The following is a 19,542-nucleotide window of genomic DNA, read 5'->3' as shown; positions in this document are numbered from 1 at the left end:
AAAACTCTGTGGCATGTTTCTTTCATGGTGCTGAGCCCAGCCTCAGTAACAGATACCAGTTTTTCCAGGTCGCACGTTTCGACAGGTACAGTATCTGTTGCAAGACAGAGAGTACTTTTCAGTAACACAGTTTGACTTCTGGCCGTAGAAGGTAATTCTCTGTGATTGCTTTAAAACCTAACAACTAAAATTCATTTTGTCATTTTACCACAAGCATTTAATGACTTGCAAGTGGATTCCTTCTCTCCAACGGAGAACCAATGACACTGTTTACATGTCATATTTAGTTATATAACAGTGATTAAATTCAAGTGTCACCAACACAATACATACTATCACGCCTACTCAAATGCAGCAGCACATTATTATTTCTGTTTGTCAGTTGTTAAGGAAAGCTCTGTTTTGCACCTCTGCTACATATGCTACATAGTGGAGTAGATCTCATGCAATGCCACAGGACTTAAGATGATATAATGTGGTCAAACTGTGTGGACATAACCATTTTAAAGCAATCAGATGGTCTTCTTATTTGGGTTTATGGAAAATACATCTCAGACTTCATGAAGAGTTCTACCTGTGAGTAATATTAGAGAATGAATAAAATTATTTATAATTTAAAATATGCAAGATGATGTCAGTGAATGGGTAGCATATTAAACCATTTTAACTGTATACCACTGTTTACATACAAATCAATTGATGAAATCCAAGTAAAACATTTTATCCTTGCTCTGCTATGATTTTACCAATAACAATGTCTTTCACTGTATTTAGATGCTATACATGTGGACTACACACACTCAATCTTGCACACACTTAAGCCCCACAAGTCATTGTTAGACCGTGTAAATATGACTCACCACTGGTTTCTAAAAATACCCAAAGTTCCTGTGGAGGAAACAGTGTTTGTGCAATAGGTGCTCCTTGGTTTTGCCCTTCATCGCCTCCATATCCTCAGCTTTTAAGGTGCATTAAAATTGAACAAAGGCTTTCTTCCTTTCTTTCTTGTATATTTTCTGCTTCTGTTGCATTTTTATTGTGGGCCTAACTTTTACCTTGCTCTCCATTTTTAAATGGAGAATGTCTCTGACTGGCTGAAGGGGCTTTGTAACCATATCAGGCACTGAACCTTCTGAAGTTATGCTGGTGTAGTCTTCTCTTCATGGTAGTCTTTGACAAATCTATGCCTACATCCTGGAGAGTGTACTTGATCTATTTGATGACTGAAAAGGGGTATTTCTTCACAATAGAAAGTATCATATGGTCATCCACTGCAGTGGTAAACCAGTTCATTTGCTACTGCTGAGCACACCAGTGCATTTTTTCTTCCTAACATCAAACTGTTGATTTTGACATGCCCCATGTTTTGGCTATGTCTCTCATTGATTTATTCTGATTCGTCAGCCTCATGATGGCCTGCTTTACTGGCATTGAGACTTATTTGGTCCTCATGTTGAGAGACAACAGCAACATACTCCACACCTAGAATCAATAATAGACCTTTTGAAACATATTTCAGAATACAATGTATACAACCTAATTGCACCACAAAACATATATCAAAATATGATGTAGTAAAATGCAGTAACAGACTGTAGTAGACCATGTGAAGGAATGGACTCTATAAAGTAACAGAACAGTTGTTGAAACTCACATATATTAAATGCAATAAACAGTTACTTTCTGAAGCTGCTATTTGAACATAAACTTAATTTGTGGTTTAACTGCTTGCATATACTCACAACAAGTTTTCTATTTTACCTCGTCAAAATAGCTGTATTAAAGTTTGTACTTGAAAAGCTACCATACTTCCCAAGGACCACACAAATGACCAACTCAGTTCCTTTTATGAATATTTAAGGAAGTAGTTTCTCAGCAGATACATTTATTAACATTCAAATAAAATATACTGTAAACAGGTAATTGCACTTATCACAGTATCTAAACTGTCCTTACTACCAGTTCTGTATTTCATTGAAACTATCCAATTGTTCTAAAATGCAAATATAACATCTGTAAGTGCTGTTTTGATTAATTGATGATGCATTTCAATTATCAGTAATTATCATCCCCAAACACCACCACCACCACTCCTTGCAGAACAGTTGAGTACCAGCATTGCTTATAATTGCGAAATGTGCAAATACCTCGGAGCCTTAATAATTATTATAACAATGGGGTGCCTGTAATAAAACAGGTACTGAGCCACTTCAGTTCTATTTATCGACATTTATGTCTGCATTTAGAACGTTCAGCAACAATGTTATCTGACACCCTGATAATATTAAACATTTAATTCAGCAGCAAATCCAAATCAAATGAAGAGAATGCCTGTTGCAATGTCTTCGCTTTATTTATGTAAACAATCCTGATTGTTGGCTCAGGCGGTCTTTCCTGCTCTCTGCTGGGATGCTATTTTTAGTAAATCCTACTCGTTTCGCCACAGGCACCGATCGCATCTCCCAGGCGCTGCAGTTTGAAATACAGCGCTCTCACCAACCCCTCTCCATCTCACACTTTGTTATTGCGATGTGCACTGGATCACACAAAGATTGCAAATTCAAGGTACAATCTGGAGTGTCACTGTCTCTGCGTGCATAGAAGGTAAGAAAATGTATTTTCGTAGGTATAGCTTGTAAATAGGATCACATACGATGCCTTCCACCTGTATTTTCAGCCGTTCATCGTGCAGTGTGACTTTTTTTAGTTCGCTGAAAGCTGTGTTCCACTTTTTGCTTGAAAAAAAGCATAATACCACTGTATACACGAGGCTGCTCGTTTTGGTGCTGCTTTGATAACCGTTTATGTTATTCACAATTCGTATGATAGCTAGCATATACTCTGCTCTTTTCGAAATGGAAAACAGATGCAGTAGCGCTAGACATTGAAACTGCTAACCCAGTCCGATAGATTTTTGTGTTTGAGCACACATGCGAGACATTTGAAATAACCAAGCAGCTCTAGATATTGAAACTAGTAGACACCTGTCCATCGCTAAGGTAATTTATGCCACAGATGCCATAATCTTTTCACAATATAGCCTACACTTATAGATTATGCGTGCACTGTTTTTTAGTTCGCATCTAGTAGAGTATCTAGTGCAATAGGCCTATTACCGTTACTTATTGGAATCATAAATACATTTCTGTTAACAGAAGTTGCATCAAGTGCAAAACATCTTACTGTTATCGCTTTAAGATGAGAACCCACTCATTAATTATAGGTGTCGACGTTTCCAGTTAATTACATCGTTTCTTAACTACATCAGAGGCTGCAGTATGTTATTGGTTTATTTTGTCACCCTAATTTCATGCGCATAGATTTTTTCCGCTCAGGAGTTATGCTGAAAAGGTGTACTGCCGCTGTTGCACTATAAATAGAATCGGTGAACATCTTGCAAACAAGTAATATCTCTGGGGACGTGACCGATGTATCAATTGAGTTTCTTGCGTGGGTTGAAATCTGTACATTTTATTCATTTAAGTCTTGTGCTAGTTTCGTGCCTTGTGTAAGGGGGGATCGGAGTGTCTTCTGTCTGGTATTTTCGCAGGTTGCCAATGTCTTCTGACATGTCTCAATATGATCCGACCATTAACGATAACCACACGCATGTTTGTGTTCAGGCTGTATTGGGTAAGGTAGTGTGGGCTGGTAGTGTGACATGGGAGCGTCATCAGTTGATTTTGAGATATAATGTCAGGAGAGGGCAGTAGAAGCTGGCATCACGTAGCCTAAGTAATGCTGTGAAGGCAGCTATTACTGATGTGTGCTGATGAATGACTTAGTGTACAGAATTGGTAAGTGTAGCATACACAGTAAAGTGTAGTGTGTTAACGCAGCTCTTACAGAGTACAAATGGTTCCTAATGGACTCATATGTATTCTGTCACAGTTGAATTAACACTGGTCTTTTCACTGTGTATGAATTGTAAGTAGGTTTTTGATACATACAGTGGCTAATGCTGCCTGTGAAAAGTCTCACCTTATTTTGATTGCGGAATGAGAACATTTGACTCAGCCAAGGGGGCGTACCTCTCTTGTTCTGCAGAATGTGTTCCACTGCAAATGTCCTTTTTATACTTGTCCAATGATCCAAATTCAGAGGCATGCACACTGAGACTCAATATTAAGTGTCAGTATTAAGACCAATTTGTTTGCTTCAATTACCATAGCATAACTTAACTACAAAATTTCCTATCTGCTTGGTTTCCAGAATTTACGTATTTCAAATTAATATACCTGTTGGAAAGGTTTGAGGTCTGTGAGAGTTTGAGTTTGCTTGGAGTCATGAGCCGTACTGTAAGTTTGGCTCACAAAAAATTCAGATAAATTCATTAGCTGTCAAGACATTTAAAAAAATAAATAGAATTGCTTTTGCTTTAAAAAGCTGTGCAAAATGTGTGTTTTCATATTCTTACCTTTGGGGGGCATTTTCAGCAAATGTTATCAGTTTAATAGACTCAATCGTATAAAAAAAAAAAATTAATGTCACAGTCAGCTATGCTGTCATTTCTTTTCTAATTTACGCTTCATAAATTAACGCGTGAGGGAGCTATCCTGTGAGATTTCAGACGTGCCCCCCCATGACTGTGAAGATTAATCACGTCTCCAAAATAATTTTTTTTTGTCTAGTTGCATAACCCTTTTGATTCTATTGCCCTGGTCTTGCTGTGCTAACAAATAGGGGTGATTCAACTGCCTGTATTATAAATTTGGGTATAAATATTTTAAAGTGTGTGGTTCTATCCTCTAACTGATTAGTTAGAACTCTCATAAAGGCTGTCTGCCAGCGAGTGTCAATGTCGATCAGCCATTTAGCCACAACGCAGGTCAACAAATTATTTGGGGGGAGGTGCTTGGCTGTAAATGGGGAAAGGTGTTAAAAATGACACAAAGCCAGAAGAAAATGTGAAAAATTAAGTATTAGCTAATTTAATAAAATCAGTAAAACAATATTACCTATATGAAGATATTATTCGCATGTTAACCTTTCTGAGTGCAATTAATTCATTTTCTGAGAGATTTGTACTGGCTAAAAAGTTCTGTATTTCAATCAAAGAGATGCAAGATGACACATATTGGCATCTATCTGTGGTTATATAATTAATTTCCATGACAACAACTGATTCCCGCCAACCTCTGCACATAAGGGTATTTATACTGCATCGCATGTGATGTCTATTAAAAAGAGATTCAGCAGTCAGTCTTTGGCTTGTGCCTTATTCTTCTTCCAAAAAGTTTCAGCTACAGAAAATAGCTTGGTAGTATATAAATTACTGTATCATTTTGGCCCAAGTTTAGCCCTTTAAATTTCCCATGTTAGTTTGCCATATGTGCTCCACTCATGAAATGCAAAATGTGTACCCTGAAATCTTTAAAATTGAGGAGTAATACCTGAAGCTGGGGAGAAAGCTTAGATACACAGGCAATGTTAGTGTCATGCTCCTCCAACCACTGAGCTGCTACTCGTGCTCCAGTATTGGACATGATATTGTCACCTGAAAGACAATCTTTCATTTCTAGGACAAACATTTACATCCCGAGACAAGGGAACCAATTAAACTCATCTTCTAATTTGTTATGGCTGAAGTGAGTGGTATCACCTTCTGCAGCAGAACCACACACTTTCTTGAGCTCTGCTGGATGTGCATTTGGTGGGTGTCTAGTCTCACAGCAGCTGTTACATCTGCAGGTGTTTGCTGCTTTAAACAACTTGCTATTCTCTGCAAAGACTGTGGGCTGGACACAGGAGCACTGGGACCCATAGCTGAACACTGAATACTGAAGACTCCACATTGGTGACGCATCTGCAGCCATAATGACCTCTCCCACACACTCAGGTATGCGTTCTCTTGCACAAAGTGATATATACCATTTTAATGTGAATGTATACATGATAATCAATGTCAATATGATGATGATATGATCTTTGCTGCCATTATCCTTATTATAATTGGATATATTCCGTGCTCTACCTTAAATAAAAAGACATACATGTATATGTCTTTACTTTAAATATTGGTGTATATACCTTCTGTATGCCTGTGGTTGACATTTAATGTGATGCGAGAGAGTGTAGCCGGGAAGGCCTTTCACATTTTTCACATGAATAGGTGGACAGCCTTTCAGAGAATCTTTGGTATCGTGTACATATTTTACTTCATGAACATATCCTAAAGTAGAAAGCTCCAGAATATCAGATGCCTTACAGCAGACTTGTGCTTGACATTTTGAATCCCACAGATGCTTGTTCTCACTTCAGGTGGCTGGAGGGGGCAGGTGTCATCTGAAATAGATGGCATAAGGGTTGACAGTGTTATGTAGTAGTTGAGCAGTTGGACTGGTAACTTGGGGTAGCAGGCTTAATTCCTAGTTTGGTTAGTGCTGCCTTTAGTGATACATTTACCCTGAATTGCTTCTGTATGCATGCAGACATATAAAGAAAAAACTAAAATATGTGACATGTGCATTATGAAAGTAAAACATAATAAAAAGTTGTGATATATAGTAAGAATTGATATTTTGAAATCAGTTCTCAAAATATTTCATGATTACCCAACACTTTCCACATTACTACGTGATAAAAGATTATCACATTATTATAGATTAAAGAATATCATGTTCTTACATAATTATTTTTCAACAATTACATCACAATTTTTGGTAATGAATATAAAGTCTACTCCCGTGCACATGTAGGAGCATGTCTTAGAAGCATGTATCTGGTTTCTGATTAAACAAATTGTTTTAGAGCAGAACAATTTTCACTGCAGCTTTAAAAAGCAATGCACCCCCACACAAAAATCTGAAAATGAATACCTTCTATAAAGAGAACTTGCTGCTTGCCAAGGATAGGGAATTGAAATGTTCTTTGGAATCCATCAGTGAATGACTTTTTCACCACCATATGGTTTTTGTTCCACAAATCTTCACTGAAAGAACTCAAGAACTGAAACGTTCAGTGCTTTTTACATAAGGCTTTTACATAAACCTCTTAATCTGCGTAAAAAATGAGTCAAACCTTTAATAAGCATGTGGAAACAGAACACAGATTCAGAATTTTAAGTTCCAGGAATACTTATACTTTGGCCAGGTAATCCTGTTTCCTAGACAAACTGAAATTTGCATTTTAATACACTTTAAAGAAATTAGCATTTTAAAATGAAATGTGCTGTAAATTACCAGGTTACATTAGCAACTGTTGATGTATTTCATCCTCGTTGTCACGATCATAACTATAATGCAGAGTGACATCACTAGGAAAAGCACTATAGCCTCTTCAAGGGGCCTGTGTCATGTAGCGGAAGTTTGGCTTCCCCTTCTGAAAATATCCTCATTGAAAATATCTGCTTGCTGTTTTTATTGAAGGTATTTTTGTATTTAAATGTGACAGAAGACATTCAAATGTAACCTACTGGAATTGACAGAGCTGGCAGATTAATATGCTTCATAGCACAACTTTCCTTGTAGTAAATGAAAATTTTATCAAAAGTGTGCTTCACCACAAATTGTGGCTAGATCCCCATGCATGTTCAAACATTTTCTGTGAGTAAGAGTAAGATGCACATAACTGAGCAAATTTAAGATATACAGTAGACTGTCTCTACTACCCTGCATCCACTCATCCAGTCCTCTATTATTTATTTATTTATTTATTACTCTTCTTAAAGTGCCTACTTAGGAAATCAAATGGAGCTGGAATTACAGTGATCTGCCACTTGTTTGGCATGGCAAACTGATAGCAAAAAGAGAAGGTTTTCTCTGGTTCTGCATGGATCTTAGTGAGTGTTAAACTGATGCTTCCATCTGTTGTTTTCTCAGTAGTTTTCTAAGAAGTCACCTTAGTTAAGAAAGTGAGACATAAAAGGGGGAAGAAATGCACAGCTACTGGTTTGAAACAACGTGTTTGCATAAAGTGCATGCATGCTGTCATACAGTATGCCTAAAATGAAATACCAGGGAAATATGTGAAAGCCTTACAAGTTTCGGGTAGAGATTTATGTGGATCTTTCTCTGTGTACAGTAGTATCAAGAGTCAGGCTTTAAGGTCTAAAGATTAATCCTGCTTCTTCACGTTTTGTAGTTCTGTCTCACCAGTGTGCCGGATGAGAAATCGGGCAATGGTGTGGTGTGGTACTTACAGCATAGATGTTCAGTAGATCTAGGAAAAAAATATTCTTTATTGACAATGCGTTCTTGTCATTTTAGTGTCATTACTTCTTAGGAATCCTTGGATGACATATCACATTAGGCTGTGCTTAAAATGCTATTTATGTTATTGTGAGCTGTAAATGTAGAAGGTGCCCCAGTGTAATGTTAAATATACACAATCCCAGGGTTTACCAGCTTATCAGCTCTCAGAATTGGGTAAGAAAAGAGAATGATTTATCTACCAAAAACAGCCTTGATAAAAGCGAATAAAATTACACCGAAAAAAGCTTGTATCAACTTAAAATGTCTTGTTAATTCTTCTTTAAGCTGTCACATCTAAAAACTTTTATTTGACTCAACTAAGTTACATTTAATTAGAAAATAAAAAGGGTAGTTAAATTAAATTTAGTTGAGTCAAATGAAAATTTTAAGATGTGACCACTTGAAGAAGAATTTTGAAGTATTTTTAAATTGAGCCGACATTTCGCTTTTTTCAGTGTAGGTGAGATAGTTAAGTGGTTGGCATGATGCCGCCCCAGAACAGGGAGGACATCATTGCCATTGCGCTTGTGTTCTTGTGACCACCCACAAAATCTCCCCATGTGCAACAGTGGATATTTTAGCTGTGTGTTATGTACAGACATTTATGTGCAAATGTTGGGCTTCAAGAAAAGCATCCGTTGCAAAAAAAGTCTACGTGTACCTTACTAACCCCCCTTCTCCAACACACACACCCACGCCCAAGGCAAGCAGTTGCTAACGGGAGTGTAATCTCTTGTGAACTCAGTGAAATAAAGTATATTGGGTTGTCCCAGGGCACTCCTTGTGCTGATGTAAGGTAATGAGATTCTTCCTAGAGAAGAGGTTTCCCGATCTACCTCACTCATCGGCTGATTGCAGAGATGCAAAGACTTATTGTGTGAGAGAGTTACATTGTTCTCATTAGAAGGCTCTGAACACTGCCAGAATTGCAAATTGCAAGAGGTTTAACGGACCAGGTGCCACATCAGAGGCCATATTCATAAATATTCAGAGTACTCTTAAAAATAGAAAATAAGTAAGCATTTGCATCCAGCATGCTTTTCTGCCATTTAACTGCGCACAAAGATTTATCTACCAGTCAGTGAGATGGTGATGAACATGATGCTGAGAAACACAGCTTTACATAACTCAACAGATTATATGTTTGGTCTGCTGATACTTCTTGGGCAACCTGCTGCTGCTCTTCTCTGTTGGTACACTGATCTGAGGCTCAATTGGACTACTATTTAACAAGATGCAATGATAAGGAAAATTTTTTCGCAATATTTTTCGCAAGAGCTGTATTGTTTGGATGTGCACGAATCTTAGAAACACTTCCATTTATAATGCTGTGCGGGTTATGTTTGATTCAAGCTGATTACAATTGATGTTTGCAAGGGTTTTACATCTTTGACTACACAATTACCTCCATCATTAAAGACGTATGTTTATCCTAGTATCAGATACAGTGTTGATCTTTGCTGTCATATTCGTGTTACAATATTTCTATACTAAACTATATAATTCCAAGTGCAGTTACTGTATATTCATACTTGATGATTCATTTACTGTAGCTTTCTGACTGAAGTCTCAATTGCTAGCAATTGGTTTCCTTCAAGTGGTTTTAAAGAGCTCTGTAATGTAAGTTATTTAATGAATGCCAAGATGGATTCAGAACATAAAATGGATGCTTAACTTGACTGTAGAACCAGGAGCTTTGTTTATTTATTTGTTTGTTCTTAACAGCTGGATGAAAAGGAAACCATCAAAAAAGTAGATCTTGGGTCAGCTGTACCTTCAAAATCTAAGTGACCTTGGTAGGATTTTGCTGTGCAAAACAGTGCTTTCAAATACCCTTCACAAATTGCACAAATAACTCAATGGAAGCCAGTGATTACCGTAAGTGAGCTTGCAGTTTTTGTTTGAGTGCTTGTACATTAGTGGGATGTGACAGTCCCAGAGTCGCCATTTCACCAGTGCATCATTGCAGTATAACAGTCCCAGAGGCTGTTGCACTGCTGCGTGTTTCAGTTGCCATGGCTGCAGTGTCATTATCACTTTTCATTCGGTGGAAATATTCCTGTTGGTGATGCACGGATGTCCTGTTACATAGAGAATACATGCTCAGTCTTGGGTACACTTTCTTAAAAAATGTCATTAGACTGCAGCAAAATTTTCTTCTTTATTGAAGTGTGATGCTAAAGGTTGGTGGCCTTTCCTTTCCATCTTAGGCCAGACACCATGGTGACAATGTTACAGAGGAACTGAAGAATTTGTAACTCCTTTTCCAGTGTTTAGCTCGCTTATGTGAAAAAGTGTTTGCATATATGTGCATATTTGTAATATCCTGAGCGTTTTAAATTACAAATAGAGCTTGTAAATGTAATGCATAGAAAAAAACATGACTTAAAGCTACTGTATCCTATGAAATTATATACCTCATTTCAGTCAGTTTAAAATAATGTCAGTTTAAAATAATAAACAACTCAGAATAATAGAAGACAATTTTGTGATTCCTCTCGCCTGCAGAGTTGACAGGTTACAGTAGGTGGCTGCTATCTGTCAGTTCCTGAAGTACTCAGTAACTGTGAAACATGGCACTTTTTTAGGAGCTATTGTTTGGGGGTGGTGGGTGAAGGTATAAATAGCACAGGGGCTGATGCACACACAAAAGTGAAGGAGCAGCATCTCAGCAGATGGGGTCTTAATCCTACTGCAGGCTCTCGGCCTCGACACCCCGCCACCTCTTAGGTGGTATTTTTAGTAACAGGGTCCCTCCAGGGCAGTGGGCAGCCATGATTAGTTTAGCGACGAGAATGTTCCATTTTGCCTTTTTGTGATTCCAAGTCCTTCTAGGCTGACATATATGAAAAATATACAAATCTTTCTCTATTTCAAGAAGTAGTTACTATACCAGTGCACCTTTCTCCATAACAGTACTAATAGGCTACTTGATTGTCTCATCCTTGACGTCGATGAAATGTGTATTTTAAGAACCTTCCATGATGACAATGCAACTTCGGAATTTAAAACCAGTCCCCAAAGGACCAGGTACACTCCGTGCCCATATATTTTACAATGTATTTGGTGAAATATTCACCACAGCAAAACATTTTTTTAAATGAGTTTCAGAAGAGTATTCCAAGTGCCCTTTAAGATGAGAGGCCTCTATAGTACAAAAGGAACAGATGCATGCTAATTTGCAGTTGTAATATTAAGCAGAAAACCAAAAATAACATCCAGCCAATGAGTTATGCTCGGGTCACACTCTTATTACCAATGCTTATATTTTGGGCTGACAAATTATAAACCTCTTATTAAGCTTTATTGAAATGCCGAGATGTAGAAAATGTCCAGAATTGCAGAAATTCCAATGTGAGAAGTTACCACATGATGACAATGGAACCTCAAAATAGACATTTACTTTTCCTGACTTTCTGCTTGCTTTTAGCTGTAAATAGTATATTACTATGAATCCATGAACACACACATATCCTTTCAATCATAAGATTTACTTATGTCCCAGAAGTCTGCATGGTGTGTATGTCTGGGGGTGTTGGGGAGTGTTCAACATTGATGGTGTGACTTTACACAACCTGACTAATACTCTCTAGACACTGTACACAAGTCGTCACAAGTCTAACAAGATGAATCCGCTACAAAAAAAAAAAAAAGAAAAGTTTGGGTTCGGGTGGGTGTGCATTGCATTTTCAGCATAAGCCTTACAAGCCTTACGCGACAGTTCATCCATTCATGAATGGTTGTGATTGCTTTCATGGTTTTCCCATGTTATAAAGTTATTCCTGCTGCTTGCTACTATCACATATTTAGTTGGGTGGTCAGTGAGTTAGGAACAGTACTGTGTCTTGGGCTGCTATCACCAGTCACAGCCAATACATAAATACAAGTGAAATAAATCAGAGAAGCGTGTGTTAGACACTGGACATTACTGCATTAAAGAATCAACCTGCTACTCAATAGAATATAGACACAAATCCTGTAACTGTAAAAAAGGAACCCTCAGAGTTTTTTATCATAATGAAAAATCAAATGGCTTTTTTCATGTTTTGTCTGAAGGATGGGACAGCCATGTGGTCCAACCACTTCCTCTGATTGTGTCAACCCCCTGTGCGTGTGTGTGTGTGTGTGTCTGTGTACTGAGAGAGCCAGTAGAGAACTTGTTTGAGTTGGGAGAGGATCATGAAGAACAGAGCTGGTGAGTTACACATCTTTAATAAATTACAGTTGGAATCTTTACCATTGGAGTTTTAGAAATTAATTAATAATCTTTGATGAGAAGTATGATGAGTGTCATACACAAATACACACAGAAAGCAAAAAAAAATATAGGCGATCTTACACAGTGGGAAAGACAAAAATATTGATCTTCAAATATGGTGTTGCAACAAATATGCATACTGAATACAGTGGTCAGTTGTGATCTACTATAGAATTGAAAAGTGTTTTTTACCTGCATATTGGCCTGTTTGTATTTAGATGCAGATGATTTTGAGTGCAGTGGTCAGATTACATGGCAGTCTGATAAACCTGATTGAAATATATTGCTGCAAGACACATTTTTTTCATTTTGTCATCTAATGTGCCATACAACTGTTTGCCATATCAGGGCTGAGCATCATTTTTGTATTTATTTTACAGACACACACACACACACACATATCTGAATGCTGAGTCATAGCGAAAACTAGAGATCTCATGAGTGCTCAGATGAGCTTTTTCAATCATAATCAAATCACAAGATATTGAAGTGACAGGAAAAAGAACCACAGCTCCTCGCGATCAAATATCGGGCACTTCACGTGTAGCTTGCTCAATAATGCTTTTAGTGCACAAACGCTGTAAAGCAAACAAAGTCAACTTTTTTACTTATGTGGCTACTGAAATTATGATATGGGTCAGGAGGTGCTCAAACTACACTGTCTCATACATAAAACTTTTCACATTATCGTGCATGTGTAATTACCAATATAACCTTTGGTAATTCATAGTTTTTTTATGCCTATATGCTAAAAAAACTACTATTGAGCAACTGTACAGGGTATATAAGTAAACAAGTGTAATCCTGGGCTGAGTTATCATTTAACTGACTATGCTCAGGAGCCCACAGTGGTGAACATACTTACCTTAGTCCTGCATTAGGTAGATGGGTTTAAGTTGGCTAGGGCCCCTTGAGTTACTGGTCCTCCCAACAACATGCAGACACAGGTATCCAGTGTCTGAAAGCTATGAATCTCCACAGATTAGTGCTTAAACTGCTGTAGTACTGTGTGACCTATAGTGTAAAATGTAACCCACTGTCTGGCAGGGAATTGCTTTGGAGTATGACATGTATTTCAGTACATTTGCATGAGGCACAAATGGGCAATCAAAATGGCATTGCCACTGACAATGATTAGTTTGTCTCTCATCATTCTGGTGAAGGCTTTATTGGTGTCCCTTTTAAGCATGTCTTGCGTCTTTGATCGGAAAGTGAATGTGAGGTTTTGCTGTGGCCATTTTAGAGAGGAGGAGATTGGTCCACAGTGCACACGTGTCTCCCCAGAGGCCACACTATCACTGGCCAGTGAACAGGAGTGTAGACACAGGCCTTGCTCCTTATCCCCCAGCCACACTCCAGCACACCCACTGGGGCTTTGGTAAGTCCCTCTCCACCTGTCTATCTCTGTTGCGTGTTTCATTGCAAAAGTGCACATTTCCAATGAGCATGCTCACCAAAGGGGAAATGGATTTTTTCCATGACATTGATCGAGGAGCGATCAGTTGATGTTTTTGATGTATTTTAATTGTACTGCACTCTGAATTACTGATCTCATGGTACCTGGTTTTTATCATATTTTCTTGGAATGTTGGCTGGAGCCTGGTGCATTCAGCTGAATAGATTTATGGCCTGCATTTCAGTACCCCACTATGAAGACAATGATACATGCTCCTCATAACTCCTCAAAACGTCATAATCATTAACAATAACCTCATTTTGTACCTTTTCCCAAGTCTATAATTATTATTTATTATATGAAACTGTCTATGATCCTATTATTTTATATTCTATTTCCAGCAGTCGTAATAAAAATGTTTCAAAAAACAAAAAAACATGTTTACTGCTAAAATAATATATTTTGTTAATTGGTTACATTTTGTATTATTTACTTATTATCACAAAAAAATTTATACTGAATGACTACCTGCTGATCCTTTTAAATATTATGGAATAGCGATGAAACTTTTAAAATATTGTAATAAATTTAAGATTGGTCATGAAAGAAAATTAAGAATCATAGAGAATCTAATATATTGCTTGTGCTCCCACATCAGATCATACTTTTCTGTTATTCTCAGGATTTCTTAATTACTCACATTGCACTGCAACTTTTGACAATGCAAGTACTAGTAGTCATAATAAAATGATGCATGCATATTGTATGCAATTCTATACAGTCCGCAAAGTACTACATTCCTTTGTGCAAGAAAAGGCTTTTGTCAGAATTATTCAGTTTAATTGTATAGTCGAATGATTCAGTTAATGCAGTAATTTGTTGGATTGCATCACATTAACTCTCATTGGTCTCTCTTTTTCTAATGAGTTACTTCAACTCCTTAGTAGTAGAGGAGTGGAATTCAACTGAATTAACCCACATAAAATAGCTGTGGTAGCCTAAAAATGCTTCTAATAGGTGTTGTTTGGTACATTGGAAGTAAAATAAGAGCTTGATTCTTTGGCAAAGCCTATTCAGAACTTGCTATGGCTGCTTATTTTTGGACTGTTTCCTTCACACCAACCTGGTGTTCATGTAGCATGTTTAAATAAGATTAATTTAAGCCACAGGGGACGCTTTTCCTCTTGTGGGTGCTCACTCTGTGTGGTATGCAAGTGAAACTGGGTTGTTGATTTGGAAGAGGAAGTCTTATGCATATGAAAAGAGGAAACTTGAGCCAAAGCCTTCCAAATTTATATTGTTTATATAAAAAATGACCTTTAGGAACTTCCCATTTTTTTCTGCCGTTGAGCTGGGAATTACAGTGAAAATGAAGTGAGAACACACGTTTGTGCGAGTCCTGTTCCTCACGCACACCCAAGGGGTGGCAATGAGAAATGAGATGGCCTGTGGTTTGAGCCCCACAGTCTCAATTTTTACAGATATTCTGCTGTATGCATCTACATATCTGCTAAAAACAAGCGCTTCCTCATCAGTATCCCCACTTCATCTCCTTTTGTTTCCATTTAAATGTGATTTAAAAGAACAGATCACTTGCAGACTTCATCAGTCAGCAGCCTATTCACAAATGCAAATAAAGTCTGAAAAGGCTTTCTATTGTTCAGTACTGCAGCTTTCAATAACGTAACAGATTAGAGAGAACACGGTTTTCAAAAACTCAAAAAAGTACAGTATTTCATAAGGGAGAGACAATTATGTAAAATAGCTAAATGAATTATGGCAACATAACCTAAATACATATATTAAACTTACATTGTTATTATTTCCTCTTCATTTACAATATTTCAGTGATCAGCACCAACAAGACCAGAGCCCTGGTTATTCTTCTTGTAATCAACCCTCAATGCATGCCTAATTCCTGAATAGATCATTTCATGGATACATAATCTGTGAGCAATGATATAACAAAATACAATCAATCAATCCGATCATTTCTATATTTCTATATTTATGTAGCGCTCTTCGCCCCAGTGTCCCAGGGTGCTGAACAATTAAGAGCAGAGTAGTAAAAAACAAGATGAAACAAAACATTTAACAAAATTACTTGATTATAAAGGCAAAGCATATTTCATCCAGTTATATACACATCTATTTGCTGAAAGGACAATCAAAGAGGACAGTCTTCAGTTGGGTTTTAAAAGTAGCCATAGTTCTGGTATTTCTGATAACGAATGGAAGGGAGTTTCACAATCAAACAGCAGAGCAGGTAAATAATGTCAGACCCGCAGTTTTGAGGCGATACCTGGGAGCCTCCAGTAGCCTCTCTTCTTCAGAGCGAAGGGATCGAGCTGGTTCAGAAGGTGATAATAAGTCTACAAGGCAGGAGGCCCCTCTCCCCTTTAAGGCCTTACATCTTATGAGGTCATTGTTACCTTGCAGTCGATCTGCTGTTTCATAGGCAGCCAATGCAGTGATCTTAGAACAGGTGTGATGTGTTCAGTCCTGCAGGTGTGAGTTAGCATCCTGGCAGCTGTGTTCTAAATGAGCTGCAGCCAATTTAGTCTACTGTCTGGCAGACCAGTAAACAAAGAATTACAGTACTCCAGATGAGATGTTATAAAGGAGTGCATCAGCACCGTTACATCTTTCTGCCATGTTTATTCTGGCTTGTTCTGGCTTATTTACATGTTTTATTTATATTTTATGTTCATCTTGATATATATATATATATATATATATATATATATATATATATATATATATATATATATATGTATATAAATGACCAAAAAAAAGCATCTGCGCTCTTCGTTGGTTTAAAGGTGAATTGTTTCTCATGGTTGTAAAAAAAAAGAAATGACATTTCCTGCCACGCATTCATGTTCGTAAAATTTTTATATGCAAAGCATGTGGTAAAAGAATCGACTAAGTGGTTACATTTACGCAAGCATGGTCAGGTTATAAATAAATAAAGCCCTCTACATCCTGACCACCTGCTATTAAAATAAGTCAGTCAGTTTGATGTTTGCTCACAATGGTTATAGCTGCTTCCACAGATGCAAGATTATACACACAAAGAGTTGACACCTTTCGCAATCTATTGCCCCTCTATGATAGAAGAGCACACACGCACAAACAAACTCTACCCCTTTCTAAGACCCAGTAAACATGCTACTGTTTCATGTTATATTCGCAATCTTCTGTGCATGAGTAAGTACTATCCCATATCGTAATTCGCTCACTGTTGTATTACATAAAATATGAATACCAGTATTCAGGTTTTCTTCTTTCAGCAGTCTGAGCTGTGTCTTCATGTTCCAACCACGAGCTGTCAGTCAAGTCAGTTTTTCTTTTTTCTTAGCTTACTACACGTTACCAACCCTTTCATTGATTTCTATTCTTTCAACTGCAATTTGAAGTGAGTAGAGTCAATAAATAGCCCATCATGTTATGCAATAAATTATCTACATTGTTCAGGTCGTTGATGTTCTCTCTTCTGTGTAAAAAATGTTGACTAAAGAATCTTTTATGAAACAGCAAAGGACACCAGCTGTTTAATAATGAAATAACATTTAAATTAATACCTATACTTGGAAATGTTTAAAGGGGCTCTAGAAGTGAGTGTGAGATTCTATGCATGCAGAAGTGTGTGAGTTTTAGAGCACAAAATCAAAGGACTCTGGGTATCATATTTAGATGATGGTGTGTGTGATCAGTGAATTAAAAATGATTAAAAAAAAGATTTCGGTGGTAACTAGGTTGTGCTATGCATTAAGGCAAGAGTTTGTGGTTGAGTTTCATGTATAAGGTTAGGCTGTGCTCTTTTGCCCTCTACTGGTGACAGGGCATCAGGCAACTTCCACCAACTTTGAGAAAATTAACACCATGCAGAAACATTTGTAGCAAAGCCAAGCCCTTGCCTATAATCCTTCAAAATGTCAGTCTAAACAGGGCTGAGTCAGGCAGGTGACAGCATTTAAAGCCACAGTGGAAGAACTCTATAAACAGGGAATGTGAGCTCCCAGGACAGAGAAGATGGTCGACATCAGCCTAAGAAAACAAGTGCAGAAATACGGGAAGTTGCCTGTGTTCACTTCTGTGGATTTAGGGATGGCACGCGGGGGGGAGCATAACAGTTCAGCCAGTACTCACATTCCTGTGAATGTATGTGTGTGTGTGTGTGTGTGTGTGTGAGATTTTGTGTGCATGTGTATGTATGCATGTTGTGTGTGTGATTTTGTGTGTGTATGCATAAGTGTGTGTTAGTGTGTGTCTGTGTTTACGTGTTTGTGTGTTTACGTGTTTGTGTGTGTACGTGCATGTGTGCATGCGTGCGTGTGTGTGTGTGTGTGTGTGTGTGTGGAATGGGGGATGCAGAGAGAAAATGCAGCTGTTTGAGGGATAAGGGTGGTGGGGTATATGGTCAGGGGTACTGGGGCTGGCTGGTCTATGAAAGCTGGGAGAATGTCTGCCTCATTATTATCCACATTATCCAGCCCGCTTCTGTGGGGAATATTGCATTGTTACTGTAGTTCTTTTTGTCATCAAATATACCATTTTTACTGTTTAAAATTATATTTAATAGTTGTTGTCATAAGCAGAACAGGTTTTCCACAGAGAAATGAAGCTCTTACTGTACTTAAAGGGTTAGAAAGCTGCAGTAGTCTTGTATGTGGGCTGCACTTGCTGCCTTAATTCTCAACAGGTGCAAGTACTGGAACATATGCAGGTGCACCTGTAGGTGCTATTTATGGGTTATTCAAAATCATGTATTACAGTTATAAACTCTGTGCCAACACAAGACAAAATAATCTATCGGTTCAAGTAACAAATTGCATTTTTAGACAGTGTAGAATGATTTCCTGATTACAGAAATATGCACATTTTCATTTTTAGTGTTCTACTTCATAAATGTCTTCATAAGTAAGGGGGGCCTATGGGCTGCAGGTTCACTGCCATGGCTCTAGACCTTTTCGCAACAGGTACCTCAGCCTTTCTATTCCTTATGAGAGATGCTTAGCAGAACTATAACAGGTGGCTTGCTGTGTCCAAGCTCTGACCTTACCCCTTGTCGTGAATACCAGAGGCATGAGCTGTACTGGCCTGATTGTTCCGCTGTGCTGTGACGCCTACGTAGAGGGTGGGGTCTCGGTCTTTAGCCTGTAGCATTCCATACCCTGCACACACCCTGCTTCTGTCCCACTGCTCTGAACACCATCATTATTTGAGTCTGTCTGTGACATCAGTACTTTTCCACTGTGTCTCATTGTTTGTCTCTTGAAAGTGTTCAATGGTAGGTTCCCAGATACTTTTTTCCTCTGCCTTCACACAAATAAGTACAATGTTACCGTAAGTAAGCAAGGTTGAAACTGTTGCCTTGGCCACAGAGGTTATTTTGGCATTGATGTAGGTGGAATATTTGACATGTAAATCATGTTAAGATGAAAAAAGCCAGAGAAAGAGGAACACCATGTGTGCAAAAAAAACATCTAAAAATAGTTTTGTAACAGTATTTAGAATAAATGTGTATGTATATCTAAGAAAATTAAAAAACGCCTTATGAAGGCTTCTAGCTCACTAGGTATGAAGCTAAACACTAAGATGGATTTAAAACTATATTAAATTTGAATTTAATATGCTTCAGCTGAAATATTGAATATGGAAATGCAACACATGGCATGCTTTCAGTGCGCAGA

General features: G+C 37.8%; 1 protein-coding gene across 4 annotated transcripts in view; it reads left to right on the top strand.

Annotated features, from left to right (window-relative positions):
• Positions 1 to 2,446: 2,446 nt before the first annotated feature.
• Positions 2,447 to 19,542, top strand: part of LOC118223946 (histone deacetylase 9-like) — a 123,991-nt gene continuing 106,895 nt past the window's right edge. The window contains exons 1-2 of one of the 4 annotated variants that reach the window (XM_035411080.1): positions 2,447 to 2,604; positions 5,692 to 5,839. In XM_035411080.1, the coding sequence (XP_035266971.1) occupies positions 5,818 to 5,839 (22 nt within the window). In that variant the 5' untranslated portion in view covers positions 2,447 to 2,604; positions 5,692 to 5,817. Of the gene's footprint in view, positions 2,605 to 5,691; positions 5,840 to 11,874; positions 12,388 to 13,693; positions 13,829 to 19,542 lie in introns of those variants that run through there. The other 3 variants (XM_035411056.1, XM_035411074.1, XM_035411089.1) reach the window with 3 other exon arrangements.

Source organism: Anguilla anguilla, chromosome 1 (assembly GCF_013347855.1).
Source record: "Anguilla anguilla isolate fAngAng1 chromosome 1, fAngAng1.pri, whole genome shotgun sequence".
NCBI lineage: Eukaryota > Metazoa > Chordata > Actinopteri > Anguilliformes > Anguillidae > Anguilla > Anguilla anguilla.
This window is presented reverse-complemented; position numbering and strand designations above follow the sequence as displayed.